The sequence below is a fragment of the Mus caroli genome, chromosome 7, assembly GCF_900094665.2.
Source record: "Mus caroli chromosome 7, CAROLI_EIJ_v1.1, whole genome shotgun sequence".
Lineage (NCBI taxonomy): Eukaryota > Metazoa > Chordata > Mammalia > Rodentia > Muridae > Mus > Mus caroli.
The window spans coordinates 112,005,804-112,023,539 of record NC_034576.1 but is presented as its reverse complement, the minus strand read 5'-3'; the positions used below and the strand labels follow the sequence as shown (position 1 = coordinate 112,023,539).

The 17,736-nt window shown below is 45.6% G+C and overlaps 1 protein-coding gene across 4 annotated transcripts in view; it reads left to right on the top strand.

Moving 5' to 3' along the window:
• Scube2 (signal peptide, CUB domain and EGF like domain containing 2) overlaps positions 1-11,476 on the top strand; it is a 68,395-nt gene extending 56,919 nt beyond the window's left edge. For 2 of the 4 annotated variants that reach the window (XM_021167638.2, XM_029479122.1), the window contains 6 exons: positions 341-508; positions 1,017-1,178; positions 3,079-3,276; positions 4,561-4,713; positions 8,666-8,745; positions 9,882-11,476. In XM_021167638.2, the coding sequence (XP_021023297.1) occupies positions 341-508; positions 1,017-1,178; positions 3,079-3,276; positions 4,561-4,713; positions 8,666-8,745; positions 9,882-10,034 (914 nt within the window). In that variant the 3' untranslated portion in view covers positions 10,035-11,476. The remainder of the gene's footprint in view (positions 1-340; positions 509-1,016; positions 1,179-3,078; positions 3,277-4,560; positions 4,714-8,665; positions 8,746-9,881) is intronic. The other 2 variants (XM_021167639.1, XM_021167641.2) reach the window with 2 other exon arrangements.
• The last annotated feature ends 6,260 nt before the right edge of the window (positions 11,477-17,736 follow it).

Below are 17,736 nucleotides of genomic sequence, written 5' to 3'. Positions count from 1 at the left end.
TAATCATCAGATTGACTCCATAGCTGAAATTGTTCCATTCCCCTCACTCCAGCCCCACCCTGATCTCATCCCTATCACAAGGGATCCCCCAGTAGGGTACAAGTCAAAGCTCCACACTAGGCTTTTCTCTTTGGAAGCAGAGGCCCATCTGTGCACTGGGCTCTGTAGGCCTGTGTGCAAACCTGAGGATCCAGGTGGGAATGGCTGCGTGCTTCTCACTGATGTGTAAGCTGAAGTCAGCATAGGGTTATCAGGCCTCACAGAGGCCTAGCTCTTGTGCAGAAGATTGGGGAATGGCCATCTGTGGAGCCTCACTCACCCAGGGCCATACTCCCTACAGGCCTTTGTCAGCCAGGTGAATATTCAGCAAATGGATTTGCCCCTTGCCAGCTCTGTGCCCTGGGCACCTTTCAGCCTGACGTGGGCCGTACATCTTGCTTCTCATGCGGAGGAGGTCTTCCCACCAAACATCTGGGAGCCACTTCCTTCCAGGATTGTGAAACCCGAGGTGAGTACTTACATGCACTTTTTTGGAACGCCATTCTCTAATGAGTTCCATTGGGTCTGGTGCAGATGTGTTCCTCCAGTCCAGGCTGCCCCTGTGGCAGGCCTTTAGCTCTCTCCAGACACCAAGGCCACTCACACAGGAGTGATGGCTGGGCAGCAATGAGTAGACCCCTGGGCGCCCTCCTCTCTCCTCTTCCTCTATCTCAGTGGCCTACCTAACTCCACCAGCTCCCTCCAGAGTCACATTTCCCTGCCTCTCCCTAGGGAGGGCCAAATCAGCCTCAGTCGGTGCCCTAAATGTTCCCATCCTGAAGATGTCACTGCTGACTGGTCATGTGTGTTCATGTTCCTTATTTTGAGTGTTATGAGTACCTCTCACTCTGGCTATTGAGGGAATCAAGTGTTGATTAGTATTGGCTTACCAGGAAAGCAGTATTTCGTTTAGGCATAATAATTTATACTTCATAAACCTTGGAGCATTTGATTAAAAATAGTCTTTTTCCTCACAGTTCAATGCTCGCCTGGGCATTTCTACAACACCACCACACACCGATGTATCCGATGCCCACTAGGGACATACCAGCCTGAATTTGGAAAAAATAATTGTGTTTCCTGCCCGGGCAATACTACCACCGACTTTGATGGCTCCACCAACATAACACAGTGTAAAAGTAGGTTTTTCTTTAAGGTGTTTTCTAGGCTGGATTAGAGGGTGCCTGGGTTAGATTTGGGCAGGGAAGTGTGAGAAGGTAGCCAGGATTCCAGGTCCATTCAGTCATGTGCATGAGGCCAATCCTATTCATAGCTAAGTGGACCCATGCAGGGAGCAGCTGCAGGATTCTTGGCTTTAAAGCAGGAGCTATAGCTGTGACCTAGAAATACTCACCTTTTTTATATGTGTGGTGCAGGGGATTGAACCAAATGCTTAAAACATAGTCATCCTCTGCCCCTGAACCCCACTCCAGCTCTCCGTACTTACAGCTGTACTTTTCCCTGGAGGATAATTTTAGTTCAGCCTAGCTCAACACACATTGTCTGAGGGCCTGCCCTGTGCCCAGCAATCCTGCAAAGTCAGCCTGGCCAAGCGACCAGGAGTCAAGCTGTAGAGCTACAGGAGGAGCAAGTGACCGTTCTGTAGAGGAAAGGTCTTTGGAGAACACGGAAGGAGGATGGATCAGGTAGGAGAGGGCTTCATGTTACAGACAGCCCCATGGGAAGCCAAGGCTTAGACACGTGAAGGCCTTCTGGCAGTAGACTTCTGATTCTGGGCAGGAAAAGGAGGCCTCAGACAGATGTGGGGTTGGCTAAGGGTTGTGATTTGTGGTTTCAACACTGAGGAATTGAATCATTTCAGGCTAGTGAGGAGGCCTCCCCTCTAGAGGAGGAGCTTGGGGTTGGGAGGAGTAGCCAATCAGTGAGCGTTATCTAAAAGATTATCCAGCTTTCTCTCCTGCGTTGTTTTATTGTCGTTTGTTATGTTTTGTTCTGTTTTCAACTCAGGAGTAGAGATTGAACCTAGGGTTGCACACATCTGATGGAAGGGCTTCCCCGTTGAGCTGCAGCCCACTGCTGCCCTCACTATCTTAGTGAAGGGAAGCCGCAGGCACAGGTCTCCAATGCCTGCTCTGATGGCAGTTCCCCTAGCATCCATGAGACCCTGTGTTGGTAGATTAGACTTTGGGAAGGCTCACAGTGTTAGGGAGTTCTTCCATATACCAAGGAGACCCTAGTCCTAGTCTTGCCACTCCCTGGTCCTTGGCTGGACATCAGGAGCCCCGATGCATAGTTCCTTAGACAACCCTCAATTCCATGGCTCTCCCTTCTCCTTTTCTTCCCAGAAGAAAAACCTAGTTATTATTATTGTTCTCTCTCTCTCTCTCTCTCTCTCTCTCTCTCTCTCTCTCTGTCTTTACTACTGCTAACTCCCAGTTAGAGAAGAAAAACCCCCTCCCCCATGTCTCTTGTGCAGGTCTCCTTAACAGTATTAAACAGTAAGTCCCTCAAGGAACTCCTGACTATTTCTGTCTTAGTTCTGAGCCCCAGATTTTTGAGAGACACTTGGGGAAGTCAGGAGCTGACAAGAGAGCTGGTGTAGTGAACATGTACCCTTGAGTGTTTTTCCTTTGATGCAGACATAAGCATACATGTGTGACATGTATGTGTACATGTGTGAGTACATCTAAGAGTTAATTGAAACTCCCTTCTCCGTTAAAAATAAAATGTGGCTTTAAACAGAAAGAAAAGTAAAAAAATGTTTGTTTTAGCTTCGTCAAAAGTCTTGGCCACATATTTCTCTCCTGAGATATAAGCTGTGTTCTGGGTTCAGTGTTATATTCCTCTGATGTATGGGGTTGTAAACAAAATAGCAAAGACTAAATGTGTTGAGAAGGTGGGCTACTTTGGGGAGTCCATGTTGCTTGGCTTCCACAGAGGCTATGAGCATTACAGGATGCACATTCTCTGGGTGGTGCCATTTCCTTGCAACAGTGTCTGGTTCTCAGCCATGCTTGGGGTGTCTAGAATAGCAGTGACAGTGTTCTGTCCTCCTAACTCATGGCACTTCCTTTCCAGACAGAAAGTGTGGCGGGGAGCTAGGGGATTTCACAGGGTATATTGAATCCCCAAACTACCCTGGGAACTACCCAGCCAACTCGGAGTGCACCTGGACCATCAACCCACCCCCCAAACGCCGGATCCTGATTGTGGTCCCTGAGATCTTCCTGCCCATAGAGGATGACTGCGGTGACTACCTGGTGATGCGGAAAACCTGTGCGTCTCTCCCTGGGCTTCCCTCCCTTCCCAAGGCAGCCTGGGAAACCTGATGACCTGCCCCCAGCTTTAAATGTGAGGAGCAGATCTAGTAGATTGTTTCCTTGTGGTAGAACAGAGATGGGACATGGGTTTATAGCTAACTGGGACTGGCTTGGCTTTGTTCACCCTAGGTAGCAACACATAGATTAGGGACTGCCTGAGGCCAAAGGTGTGATCTAATCAGGAAGGAAGACCCCTCCTGTTATCCCGACTCAGCCTCTAGTGTCTGTTGTCTATGAAGAAGCATTCTCAACCTGACCCCTTTGACAAACCTCTAACCCTCAAAATATTTACATTATGGTTAATAACAGTAGCAATGAAAATAATTTTATAGTTAGGGATTAGCAGAACATGAAGAACTGTATTAAAGAGTCACAGTATTAGGAAGGTTGAGAACCACTGCATAAAGGGATGTTAATATCAATGCGGCTTGATGACAGAGCTGAGAGTGGAATCGATCCCAGATTCACCTCCTACTGAGTCTGTGATCTTGGGTGAGCATTCTGAACACTGTAGTCTTCTGGGGGAGGGGAGAAATGACAGTCGCTGCCTGGTAGGTTGTTAGGACTAAGAGTTCAGGTAGAATGCTTGAAAGGAACCATGTGTCTGTCTGTCTGTCTGCTATTTTTAAATTTACTGCTAAACACTACTTGTATAAAATCATGGACCTCATTACTTCATTTTCATACACATATATGATATATTCTGATCATATTTTCCTCCATGATTGTCTTGTGTCTCCTTCCAAGTAACCCCTTCTCCTTCCCAACCAGTCTCTCCTATGTTTGTCTTTGGGAGGGAGTTGTTTGTTTTTTGTTTGGTTTTGGGACCTACAAACATGTGTGAGAAGTTATTTACAGGAACAATGGGCACCTTCCCAGCATCTACAGAACTGGAGAAAATGCCTGTGTTCGGTGCAGCCATTAGTGGTGTAGATCATGGTGTGGCAGTAGGGGGCGATCATGAGCTCCTCTCTCTCCATAATGTTGATAAACCCAGTCTTGTATGACCACTATGTTGGCTACAAAGCAAAACAGCACCACCCATAAAACATAGGTTCTGGACATCGTTTCAGGTCCTTACATTTGCAAAGCAAGCATTTGACCAAGGGAACTGTCTTCCCAGCCCGAGAATTCCTGAGTTTAACTTCTTGTGTGGATTAAGTGTTTTCGAAGATGAGCATTCCCTGACTGTGGCACCATAACACCTCTTGAACCACAGGCTCTATTTTTTTCTTGGCAGCTTCATCAAATTCTGTGACCACATATGAAACCTGCCAGACTTATGAACGCCCCATCGCCTTCACCTCCAGGTCAAAGAAACTGTGGATTCAGTTCAAGTCCAATGAAGGGAACAGTGCTCGGGGGTTCCAGGCTCCCTATGTGACTTACGATGGTAAGCAGGCGCTGTGGTGCTCCTGTCAGGCTGTGCCATGACAGGGCTGGGCTGGCTGTGCCCTGAGCTGAAGGATCTGGCTTCTGAGCCAGCTGGCAGATGCTGGCAAGCACTCCCACTCAGCCAGCCAGGCGGGGAGAGGCAAAAGGACATGGCTGACTCATTGGGGCCACATTCTAAACAGACATTTGGGGACACTGATTATGGAGATGAAAAGGAATGGTTTAGAAAATACAGGGAATACGAGTAGAGTCAGGTGTGGTTGAGCTGGCTGTTGAGGTCAGGCAGCTGGCTGTCCCTTCCAGGACTTGTGTCGGTGACTTACTATCTCTAAGTCTTAGTTTCTTTATTTCCAGGGGTGAGGAACCTAGAGCTTCCAGCTCTGAGCTGCACCTCTAGTCAAGCATTATTTTCTTAGTGAGTGATGGCGAAAGTCATTTGAATGAACATTAAGAGTTTAACATAGGATAGTTACTGGCAGATAGTAATTGCTCACAGATATTTAAACTTGTTAAGGTTGTGACTTTTATTAAATAGACTTTTGAGATGGGGTAAAGGCTCAACTTCAGGTCTTGGCCCTGCTTTGGACTCTGTGATCTTGAGCAAGTCAGATGATGTTTCTGGATCCTTCCGATCCCTGGAGATCTACTGAGACTCTGAGGCTTGCTCTACAAGTATTTACTGTGACCAGAACACAACAGTGTGTCTTTTGTCATAGATACTTTTATAGGGTACATATAAGGCAGTGGGAGCACACACAGAGAGAAGGCAGCAATTATTCTGAATAGGCTTGGAAAGAACAGAGCAGTTTCAAGAGGTTTGGGTCTGGAAAGAACATGTAGATTGAAGTGGGATATAAATAGAAAGATCTTCGGGAAGAGCCCAAATGATAAAGCTCCTGGCACAGTTGGCCAGTGGGGAGCACAGAGAGGAGAGCAAATGAGGCTGGGGCTAGGCAGTGAGGATCCTTCAGCCAAGCTCAGGAGAACAGAATTAGTTTTATAGGGAGCCACTAAAGAGTTTTAGGCAAAGAGACATCCTTGGCTTTCCTAAACTCACTTTACATAGTTTATTTCTAACAAGTGATACAAGACCCTTCGTCAGCCCTGCAGTCTCAAATGATGCGTAATGCCCAGGAAAAGGGTTCTTGGAATCTGACTTCTGGGACTCTGCTGAAGGAGACATTGAGTCTAGTTTCTTCCTGGAAGCAGGTAGCCAGCACTGGAAGCAGGTAGCCAGCAAGCTCTCCTGTCTGGAGTCATGAAGGAAATCAGACTCTGAGGCTTAAGCAAATGCTATCAAGACATTAAGACATTTCACATGTCACACTTTAGGATGCTGTTGTTAGTCTGCCTTTGTGACATATTAAATGTTCCTTTTTTAATTAAAAAAAATGAAAACAAGGGATGGAGGTGTAGCTTGGCTGGTAGACTGTCTGTGTAATGTGTATGAAGCCAATGCCCAACCTCCCAGCATTGTCTCAGCCAGGTATGCTGGCACTTGAAATAGGACAGCACAAGCTGGTGGGACTGGGTGGGGTGGGGACTACAGATGAGTCCCATGCTGGAGAAGGGCAAAAGTCATGTGACAGGCATGGGTCATTCCTGGGCACCAGGAATGCATCAAGGTGCCTTTTATGGGCCACATTCCTCATGGTCACCCCATGAAGCAGACTGGGCCGCTTTCTGATGTTACAGAAGAGGCCACTCAGGCTTAGAGATTTAAATAACTGAGCGGAGGGCATGATATAACAAAGCTGCAGAACTGGGATGACCCAAGTCTAGAGACTTCAGAGCCTGAGTTCTTACCTATAAACTGCTCTGTTTTGAAAGGCAGAAGGAAGGCAGGAGGCACAGGAGCTCTTAGAAACAGAGATGTATATTTTTAAAAGACAGCATCCTGGAAACATATGGTATAATGGCAAAGCATGGTAGAGTTTTCTGTGACAATAGTTTGCACAACAACCTGCGGTCCTAATAGTGACTCCCGTGATGGAAAGAAGCCAGTTCTCTGAGGTTCAGACACTGAGCAAGGGTGCAACCCTAAAACTAACATAAGCAGGGCACAGTGGCATACACTTGTAATCCAGCACTTACGGGGTAGAGGTAGGAGGATCAGGCATTCAAGGCCAGCTTCGGTTACATAGCAGCTTTAAGTCCAGCCTGGACTATATCAAACCCTGTTTTAAAGAAGAAAGAAAAGGGGCTGAAGAGATGGTTCAATGGTTAAGAGCACTGGCTTCTCTTCCAGAGATCCTGAACTCAATTCCCAGCAACTACATGGTAGCTCACAATCATCTGTAATGAGATCCAATGCCCTCTTCTGGTGTGTCTGAAGACAGCTACAGTGTAATCACATACATAAAATAAATTAATAACCATAAATTAATAGTTAGAGAGAAAGAAAGAAAGGAAGAAAAAAGGAAAGAAGGAAGAAGAAAGAGAAAGAAAAAAGAAAGAAAACTCCCCATTTTATTTTGGTTTTTTGGGCTTTGTTGTTGTTGAGATTGTTTATTTTGGGACAAGGTCCTATAGCTCACAAAGTCACCATGTAGCCCAAGCTGGCCTTGACTGTGTACACTTACATTATATATTAATTAATTAATTAATCTCATTAAAATAAGAGAGTGAAGACAAAGGTGCCATGTCAGTAGTCACAATGTTAGTGTGCGTGTATCAAACACTCACTGTGCAGTGACATTCCATCATTGTCTCTGGACTGAAGAAATGTCTTGGGAACACTTCCAATTGGTTCCACGAATGCTCTCAGAACTCACATGGCTCCTCAGCACATGGGATGCATGTAGAAAGACAGTTTCTAATGTGTCTGGGCTTCAGAGAGGACTGTGTTCTGCATATGCTTGTTTGAGTTATGACTATGGGAAGTAGGCTAGACTTCAAAGTGGAGTGAGATTACATTTGGAAAAGGAATACTGCATGCACTGCACATAATGTGTGTGCCAGGACCACAGAAATGATCAATGTGAAAAAGTACATTCCTCTTTCTCAGACAGCTGAGTTCTCCATCCCTATCCCAAGTCCAACTAACGAGAGAAGAGCCTTTCTTGGTGCTAAGCTTGGTCACCTTATCCACTACAAGGACAGAGAGACGTGGAGGCATGGAAGGTGTTGGTAGAGAGGGAAAGAAAAGCCTGGGTGAGCTCCCAGGGGAGGGAGCATAGGTAAGAGCAGATGACCAGGCGTGAAGCCCCCAACGCCTTACTGTAGGAAAAGGCCAGGGGCAGGAGGAAGGCAAGGACCTCAGGGAGCAGTCAGTGAGAGTGGGAACACCAAAGCGTAGAGTGTTCTGGAAGATCAGAGAGGAACTGGATAGAGAAGGAGGAGGAGGGGGGTCAAATGCTACTAATGCATGAAGGGAAGCAAGGACCAGCAATTGACACCAGGACACATGACATGAAGGCCATTGCTGATCACAACTGGCAGTTTTGGAGGACAAAACGGACAGCAGGTGGTTTAGAAGAAAAGTCTAGCTGGAGGCAGTGAGTATGGGACCGGAAGAGAACTGGAAGACATTTGCTACAAAAGGCAAGAGAGACATGAGATGGAAACTGGAGAGAAAGATGAAGTTAGACAAGGCATCCTTAAGAGCTGCTTGTCTTCATGCTGGTGGGAATCAATAGGAAGATTTCTGTGTAGGAAAAAGTACAGAATTACTGGCATAAGTGTCCTTGATTTGGGGAAGGAAGATGCATCTGGTGTGGGAGGCAGAGGACAGGTCTTGACTGGAAGCACAGAAGGCTCCTCTGAGGGGGCGGGGCAGGCGGGGCAGATGCCAGCTGAGTGGAGGTGCTGACTGTCTTCTCTGTGTCAGAATGGAAAGCTCTCTGAGAGCAGCCACCAAAGGGTGACTTCTCAGAGCTTATAAAAGACAGAAGCTCGAGCGTGGAAATATTTAAACAGTGAGAAGCAAAATATGTCCTTTATTTCAACAGAAGACTACCAGGAGCTCATTGAAGACATAGTTCGAGATGGCAGGCTCTATGCCTCTGAGAACCATCAGGAAATACTGAAGGTGAGTTCCTGCCTCAGCACACAGGAAGTTAGCATGACCTCCCACATACGGCTTCCAGACACTGACTTTATGGGGAGCAAGGTCAGCTCCATCATTCCCCATGATTTAATTTTGTTAAATATCAAATTTCTGTCTTTAGTGTTTTATATATATAAACTTTAGTTATATATATAATTTTGAACTTTTCTACCATCTCTCCTAACTCCTGCCAGACCCTGCACAAAGTATTCCCTTTCCATCTTCATGACCTCTTTCTTTTTCTAAATAACCCACTGAGTTTAATAAGTTCGATCGTAGTATATATGATTAGTGTATGCACATAGTTGTAGGGTCAGTCACAGGAGCATGGGCCATGTCCCTGAAGAAAACTAACCCTCTCTCTTCCAGCAGCCATCAGCTGCTCATAGCTTCTCAGTTAAGGGTAGTGCACTGTGAGCTCTTTACCCATCCATCCTGGAACTCTGCCTTGATCTTGTACTGGTCTTCTGCAGGCAAACACAGCTGCCGGAGTTCGTGAGTGCATGTGTGGAGGGTGAGTGCTTAGAGATCCAAGCCAGGAGGCTGGAGTGATGGTTCAGCAGTTAGGAGGATCCAGGTTCAAAACCCCAGCACCCACGTGGCAGTTCACAACTGTCTGTAATTCCAGTTCTAGGAGATGTGACCCCTTCACACAGATACACATGTAAATTTAAAAAGAAAAAAGAAAAAAGAAATCCAAGCCAGGGGCATATAGTGTTTTTATGTTCAACTTTAATAGTGAAAAGACCTTTGGCTCCTAGATCGTGCTTCAGGCTCAAAGCTCCCCACATTTAGATACTTGTAAGTGACCAATAGTAAATACTTACCATATCACTTAACCCTAAACTATTTTCCAAACCTCTATGTTGTATCTCATCTGGGTAAGAAAAAGCAGTTTTCATATATCAAATCTTCTTTCATAACATAATGCATACTTATTATTAGCAATTAAGAAAAATTAAAACTGGAAAGACGATAACAATCAGAGGAAACCGTTTTTACCAAGCGACTTCTAGCTAGTGAACCTCCCATCGATTGCGAGTCATTATGATTCCACTGGCAAAATGTCAAAAGATTTGAGTGTTTTGGCCCCATAACAAAAATTCTGTTCTCTTCAGGATAAGAAACTGATCAAGGCTCTGTTTGATGTCCTGGCTCATCCCCAGAACTATTTCAAGTACACAGCCCAGGAGTCCCGAGAGATGTTTCCAAGATCTTTCATCCGATTGCTACGTTCCAAAGTGTCAAGGTTTCTGAGGCCTTACAAATGACTCTTCCCACACGCCACTGTGGACAGGGTCCTACTGTGGGCTCAGTGGGCTGCAGCCAGTTTCCCTCCACATGCCACTTGCCATCGGATTATTACCACCAGTACCAGTGACTCGTCAGAGTTCAGTTTTTATAGACAATACAGATATCTTGATAAACTGAACTTGGGTTTTCTTTCCCAACATTTCAGATGTGGACTGCGTACGCTTTGAGTAGCACTGTGTGGGCACATGTCCTGGATGTTGTGAGGGCTGGCTGAACTGGCCTCCTTTTGGGTTCTCACTCCTCCGACTGTCTGCATTGGAAAGAAGGCCACAGAAAGGCTACTCTGGCTTCATCACCATATCCTCCAGGCCAGTCCTCTCCCAGGAAACATCTGTACTCATCAGAGGTGGCCAGGCAACAGGCAAGCAGGAGGGAAGGACAAGCCACTCAGGTCTTTTGAGTCATGGGAAGACTCAGGTCCTCCCAGCCTTCCGCAGCCTCTGCAATGCCAGTTTAATCCTAACTGTGTGAGTTCTAAACAGTGGTGATTAAAAAGAAAAAAAAAAAAGACTAGAAAGAATTAGAAACAAAAAGGCAAGTATAGCCCTCTGGAGGCATGAATAGCATACACACACACACACACACACACACACACACACACACACACACACCCCAAATGCAGAGGGCTGCTTGCCACACATTGTCTCTGCCTTTAGTCACTGGAGCGCTGTTCTAGGGCTTGGTGAGTTCTTGAATGTGATCTTGATGGATGACAGCTATCCACCATCATGGAAGAGAAACTCCACCAGTTCAGGCAGGGTCAGCACAGGGAGGGCTCCCCACAAGTGCTGGTAGTGACTGGCACAAGTACCTTCCTTTTCCATTTTCTCAGAGTGAAACTGAATCTAAGATGAAGTGGCATCATGAAGGGCATTGCTGTCATTCTGACTGTGCGGTCACACACCGGCTCACAAGCCACATAGAGGAATCACTTTGGTCTGTACAGTGGATCCACACCTTGGCCCCCTCCCCCATGGACTCTACTTTTCAACATTATTGAGCTTTTACATTTAACAACCCCCTCCCAGGCAAAAAAATCTCATTACAGTGGATGAAGAAAATATTCTAGTAGGCCAGAGGTGTATGTAGCTCAGTGGTAGAGCACTGGCTAAGGATGTGCAAGGCGGTGGGCGTGGCCCTCCATGCCACTTCCCCCAAAGAATCCTGTCAATCAAGCTGCCCTCTCTGTAAAGGCTTCACTGACTGCACATAGCCATGGGGTTTTGTTCTTTCTGTGGCAATTATAGCACAGAATTCTGGGTACCAAAGTACTAAAAAAAGTTTAACAAGCATTTTTAAAAGAAAAAAGAATATTTCCTTATTATTAGACTTGCTTTTCCACCTCAATTTATTTTTTTTACTTTAATTTTTTTTTTTGTTTTTGTTTTTTACAGGGTTTCTCTGTATAGCCCTGGCTGTCCTGGAACTCAATTTCATTTTTAATCTATTATGACATTGACTTTTATATCTTTTTTTTTTTTAATAGATAGAGTCTATGTATCTCTGGCTAGCCTCAGTCTGACCTACCTTTGCCTCCCAAGTACTGGGATTAAAGGTGTGTGCCACCAACCATGTCTAAAGATGCTGACAGTTTTTAAAGCCCTAATGAACATTTCATTTTTATTTGGATAAAATTTCTCTTTAAGAATGTGAATGTCTTGTTAGGCACAGTGACATTAAGATCAAGAATTTGAGGTCATGTTCAGCTGCATATGGAGTTTGAGTCTGAGCTATGGGAGACCTTATTTCAAAAGTATTTTTTTAAACCATATTCAGTTAAAAAAAAAGGCATTAAGATCCAGGTGTGGTGGCACATGCTTTTAATCCTAGCATTCGGAAGTCAGAGGCAGGTGGATCTCTGTGAGTTTGAGGCCAGCCTAGTCTACATAGAAAGTTCCAGGACAGCCAGGACTATTATACAGAGAAACCCTATCTTGAAAACAAAACAACAAAGCAAAACTCATGAAGAGACTGGAGAGGTGGTTTATCAGTTATAAGCACTTAGTGCTCTTGCAGAGGACCCAGGTTCAGTTCCTAGCGCCCACATCAGGTAACTTCCTGGTGATCTATCACCCTTTTCTGGCTTCTTTGGGCACTGCAAGTATGTGGTACACATGTATATACACACACACACACACACACACACACCTACCTATGCAATTTAAAAATAATAAATCTTTGTTTTTAATGTTTAAGAATTTATTTTATGTGTTTTGATTGTATGTATGTCTGTGCATCACATACACCCCTGGCCCAAAGAAGAGGGTGTTGGAGTCACTGGGACTGGAGTTAAGCTAATATGTGGGTCCTGGGAATCAAACCTAGGTCCTCTGGAAGAGCAGTCTGTGCTTTTAACTGTTCACCAGCTCTCCAGCCTCTAATCTTTTTTTTTTTTTTTTTTTTTTTTTTTTTAGGCAGGGTCTCATTATGTATCCCTGGCTGCTTTGAACTGCCTATATAGATCAGGTTGACCTTGAACTCACTCACCTGCTCCCGCCTCCTGAGTGCTGAGATTAAAAGTATGCACCACCATAGCTGGCTACAAATAAATATTTTATAAAATCATTAAGATGAACACTTGGAATTTGATATGCTACAATTCGACCTACATTCCTGAGTTTGACCATAAAGTGGAAATGCAGATTTTTACCAGTTAGTGACTGATAAAGAGGATAGGAGGGCTGGGCCAGGTAACTGTGCATTGTCTTCTCAGAAGGTTTGGGGTGGGCATACTTGGGGCTGGGGGTTGTCAGGAGGCTGAATAGAACCAGTGGCTTTGAAGTATCACCAGGAGCAAATCACACAGCAGAGCTGTGCTTCTGGTATAAGCAGGAACTCCTGAAGTCTCCAAGCTTCGGCTTGAGGCAGATCAGCTGTCCCGAGAGGTTCTGTGCCCTGCTAGGGGCTACCTAGATAGTCAGGCAGCTGGCTACCTGCTAAGTCAACTTGCAGTGCATATCCAGTCTGTGCCAGGTACTATTTTGTCCCTAGAGATTAACCAAAGACCCCAGTAATAAGATAGGTTCCTAGCTATCATGGAGCTCATAGACAGAAGGAAGTGAGCTTGGATTGGCTCGTGCAAAGTGCTATGTTATAAACTAAAATTGAATAATGTAACCACGGCTCTGTGGCTACTTTTGGTTTGGGGGCTGTAGAGCCTATTTGAGCACGTGACCTCTCAATTGAAAACTATGTGATAAGGAGCCAGCTTGTGGGAGTAGGGCGAGGGGAGAATATTCCAGAGGGAGGCACCCCAAGGGCAGAGACATAGGCACAGACATGCCTGTGAGCATGGAAGTCTAGTCAGAAGGCAAATGGCATCTGACCAGGCCAGAGAACCATAGACAGGCCAGATTCCATCGGTTGTGGAATTCAGGAGAGGTTTGGGTTTAATTCCAAATATGCTTCAAAGTCTGTGATGGACTTAAGCAGAGGAATGGAGTGGGCTTTGTGCATGTGTGGCTGTGTGGATGTACTTGTATGTGTGTGTGCCTCTGTGTGTGTGCCTGTGCGTGTGTGTGCCTGTGTGCTGGTGTACCTGCCTGCCTGCCTCCCTGCCTGTCTGCCTGCCTCCCTGCCTGCCTGCCTTCATGCAAGAGTTCCACTCACATACATGTTTTAGGTCAGAGGACAACCTGACCACCTTGTTTGTTATGACCAGGGCTCTCGCCAGCTTGAAGCTCACTGAGTGTGGTAGGGTGGCCAGGGAGCCAAAAATCTCCCTCTGTCTGCCTGCCTGCCAAGCACACTTCACCCCACCCAGCTTGACTTTTTTAAAGGAGGGTTCTGGAGCTGGAACTCAGGTCCTCATGCTCATGCGGCAAGTGCTTTATCCACCTTCCCAGCCCTCGCCTCCATCCCTACCCTGATTCTGTTTTAAGGGTATCGAGGATGCCTTTGAGGAGGCAGGCATGGGAAACTGTACAAGGAGGCTGCGGCCACTCATCTGGGTGGGAGGGGGAGGGTTCCAAAGCTGAGTGTCCACCTTCCTGCCATTAGAGCTGGTTCTGTGGGTGAGTTCTGAGCAGGCATGGGAGTCTGTGAGTCCCACCTTCCAGCTGTGGATATTGTTCTGTAACCACATACTGTAGCGCTGCATCTGATCCAACAACATCCCCCCCACCCTACTTGCAATGGTAATGAAAGCCTGCCTTTTCACACTAACAGATGATTACCATCCCTTGGGGAAATTGCTTCCTCTGAATCATCCTCTGAGCTGTTAAGTGCAATGCCTATAGGCGTTTGCTGGATTTAAGTTTGCAGATGATTCTCACATGGCATGTGGGAACTTGAGAAAAGCGAAGGATGAGTGCAAGAAGTAAGGATGCACTTGCCCTTGGGTAGAACTTTGCAGGAAGATGGACCAGGACTGTGGCCTGCTGCAGACTGCTTTAGCTGGTCCCCAGGTATCCCCATCAGGCCTAGCTACAATATCAACCTAGGAGAGATGCCACTGTGTAGGACTGTTTGCATCTGTTTCCTGTCCCAGAGCTCCCGAGAGCTTTACAAACCATGTCTCTTCACTTCTCAGGAGCATATGAGAGGCAAATGGACCAACTGAAGGTAAATGGCTTCTCATTAAGTAGAGGGAGCCTTCTTACCTATGATTACCTGATAGGCAGCCATGAGCCGTCCCCAGGGCAGTTCCTGGAAGAGGCCAGAGGGACTCATCCTTAGAAATTAGAAGCCACTAATAGTCCTCCTTTCTGTGACCATCTCCTATTCTAGGGGTATGTGAGCTCCTAGTATTCCATCTCCGTTCTCTAGGTACTCTGTGGGAGACTGGCTGGTGGCCCAGCAAGGATTAAAGGCAATGAATATAGCCACAGAGACACAAGTAAGCTAGATATGGGAGCTCACACATGTAATCCCAGCACTCAGGAAGTAAAGGCAGCAGTGTGACTGTCATCTCGATGGCCAGCCCAGCCAAGGCTACAGAGGAAGACTCTGAAGATAATTGTAGTGGCTATTCCTGGTTGTCAACTTGACTATATCTGGAATGAACTACAATCCAGAATTGGAAGGCTCACCTGTGATCCTAATCTGGAGATCTGGGAGATAGAAGTTTCTGATCTGGATCTTGGTATGGAGATCTTGAGGCATAGTGGCTATGGATTCCAGAAGATTAAGACTGGGAGATCTCAGAGTTCAAGGTCATCTGGAATTAAAGGCGTGGTAGCACACACCTTTAATCTGGGCTGCACCTTCTGCTGGAGACCTACATAAGGACATTGGAAGAAGGAAGATTTACTCTCTTCTTCACCTGCTTGCCATGTGGGACTGAGCAACTGCTAGATCCTTGGACTTCCATTCTCAGCTGCTACTGACCATTGTTGGGAGTTGGACTACAGACTGTTAGTCATCAACAAATTCCTTTACTATATAGAGGCTATCCATAAGTCCTGTGACTGTAGAGAACCCTGACTAATACAATAATAAAAGACACAGTATCTATCAAGGATCTCCCCAAATAGCATAGTAGGAGCAAAATAGATTTAGAAAATGAAACCACCTCAATTTCCAGAAAAGTTGTTCTAGTTGAATTAAAACAAAATAAGCCCATTTACCACAATGACAGCAGCCCAGTAGCTGCTTGGTTTTCAGTTTACCAGGGAACTGCAAGCACAGTCCTTAGTTACCAGTACTTCTTGGCTGCATGTTTATTTATTCATGAATTTATGCACTGTATATTTACTGAGGGCCTACTAAACAAGATAAATTTCTGTCCTTGGTGGACTGAGAGTCCAGTGGCGAGAGGCAAAAAAACAAAAGTGTGTGGATAGGCAAGTGGTGATCAGTGTTAGGATGGGCAGTGCGCTTGCAGAGGCTATTTTCATTATTAGCTATTTCATAAGCTAATCACTGGAGTCTTGAATACAGGCCCATCAAGGGCACTGGATCCGAACACCAAACCTGGCAGCACTGGCCCTGGCAAGCTAGCTCCTTTATTCATCCAGCAAGACCTTAGCATTGTGTGGACACACCAGTCTAACCGCACCTGGTGAACAAGCAAGTCTCAGAACTGGTGCCACCTAGTGGTTGGAAAACAGAGTTCACCTGTGTTTCAGTTGCCCATGCTATTTGCCTGAAATTCAAAATAAAGTGCTAACCAAATAGGACTCTGAAGGTCAAGGTTGATCTTGATAAATGATAGGCCACATGCTGGATTGCATATAGACTACAGAGCATGTTGGTTTAGAACCTTACTCTGCCTGGCTTAAGTTTAGGTGATTTCAAGCTATCAACAATACTGTCGACCCTGCACCTACCTGCAGACACTATCACTACTCATTTCCTTTTATGGTGCAGGCATTAGGATATATATTCCTAAGTTAGTGGGAAAGAGGAGTTGAAAGAGGAGGCTACAAAGACAGCTCTATGGTTAAGAATACTTCTTGCTCTTGCATAGGATCAGAATTAAATTCTCAACTCCCTCATGTGGCTACTCCACCCAAAGGCTCTGATAATTCATCTCCAGCTTCCAGAGGCACCCGAACACCAGTGCACAGACCCACACAGAGACACGGATGCATTATTTAAAAAATTTAAATCATTGGGTTGGAGAGATGGCTCAGAGGTTAAGAGCACTGGCTTCTCTTCCAGAGGTCCTGAGTTCAATTCCTAGCAACCACATAGTGTCTCACAACCATCTGTAATGGGATCTGATGCTATCTTCTGGTGTGTCTGAAGACAGCTACAGTGCACTCATGTGCATTAAATAAATAAGTACATAAATAAATAAATCTTTAAAACATTTTTAAATCATTATTAAAAATTGAAAGAACAAGGAAGAAATCACCCCCAATTTTTAACCCCCAATTTGTAATCCTGTCTAATGCTTCAGCCTTTGTGGCTCTAGGAGCTATGACATCCCCAACTTGGATTGTTATCTTATCCCAAAATATTTTCTAGGACTGAAGGGAAATTCTGAGTACAATCTGGTGTTTCCATCTCTTCCCTATGCTATGGTTCAAATCTGATACATCCTCCCAAGTCCAGGTACTGAGTACTTGTTCTCCAGCTACTGCAGTGTTTTGGGAGATGCAACTTTGCAGGAAGTGGGCCCTTGAAGGTTTCTCCAAGCCTTTACCTGATTGTTGACTCCTGTCTGCCTTCCTCTTCTTCCTCCCCCTCCTCCTCCCACCCCCATCACACGACACTCTGCTTCACAGTGGATCCAGAGACCTCCCTCCTTCGAGTTGCTGTGATGACTGTTCCTGGTTGTCAACTTGACCACATCTGGAATTAACTAAAACCCAAATGGCTGGGCACATCTATGAGTGAGGGATTTCTTCTTAATTAAATCATTCGAAGTGGGAAGACCCACTTTCATCTGGATTTTTTTTTTTATATGGGATGATCCACCTTTAATCTGGAGCACACCTTCTGCTAGCAGCCTATATAAAGGTCTTAGAAGAAGGATAAAAAATCTTTTTTCCTGCTCACTCTTGCTAGCAAGACCATTCCTTCACTGGCATTAGAGACCACTTCTTCAGGACTCAGGTGTGTACTGAAGACCAGCAGAGACAACCACTACTTGATTCTTGGACCCTCTATTGGTAGACAGACAGCCATTGTCAGACTGACTGAACCACCCATAAGCCATTCTAATAAATCTGCAGAGAGAGAGAGAGAGAGAGAGAGAGAGAGAGAGAGAGA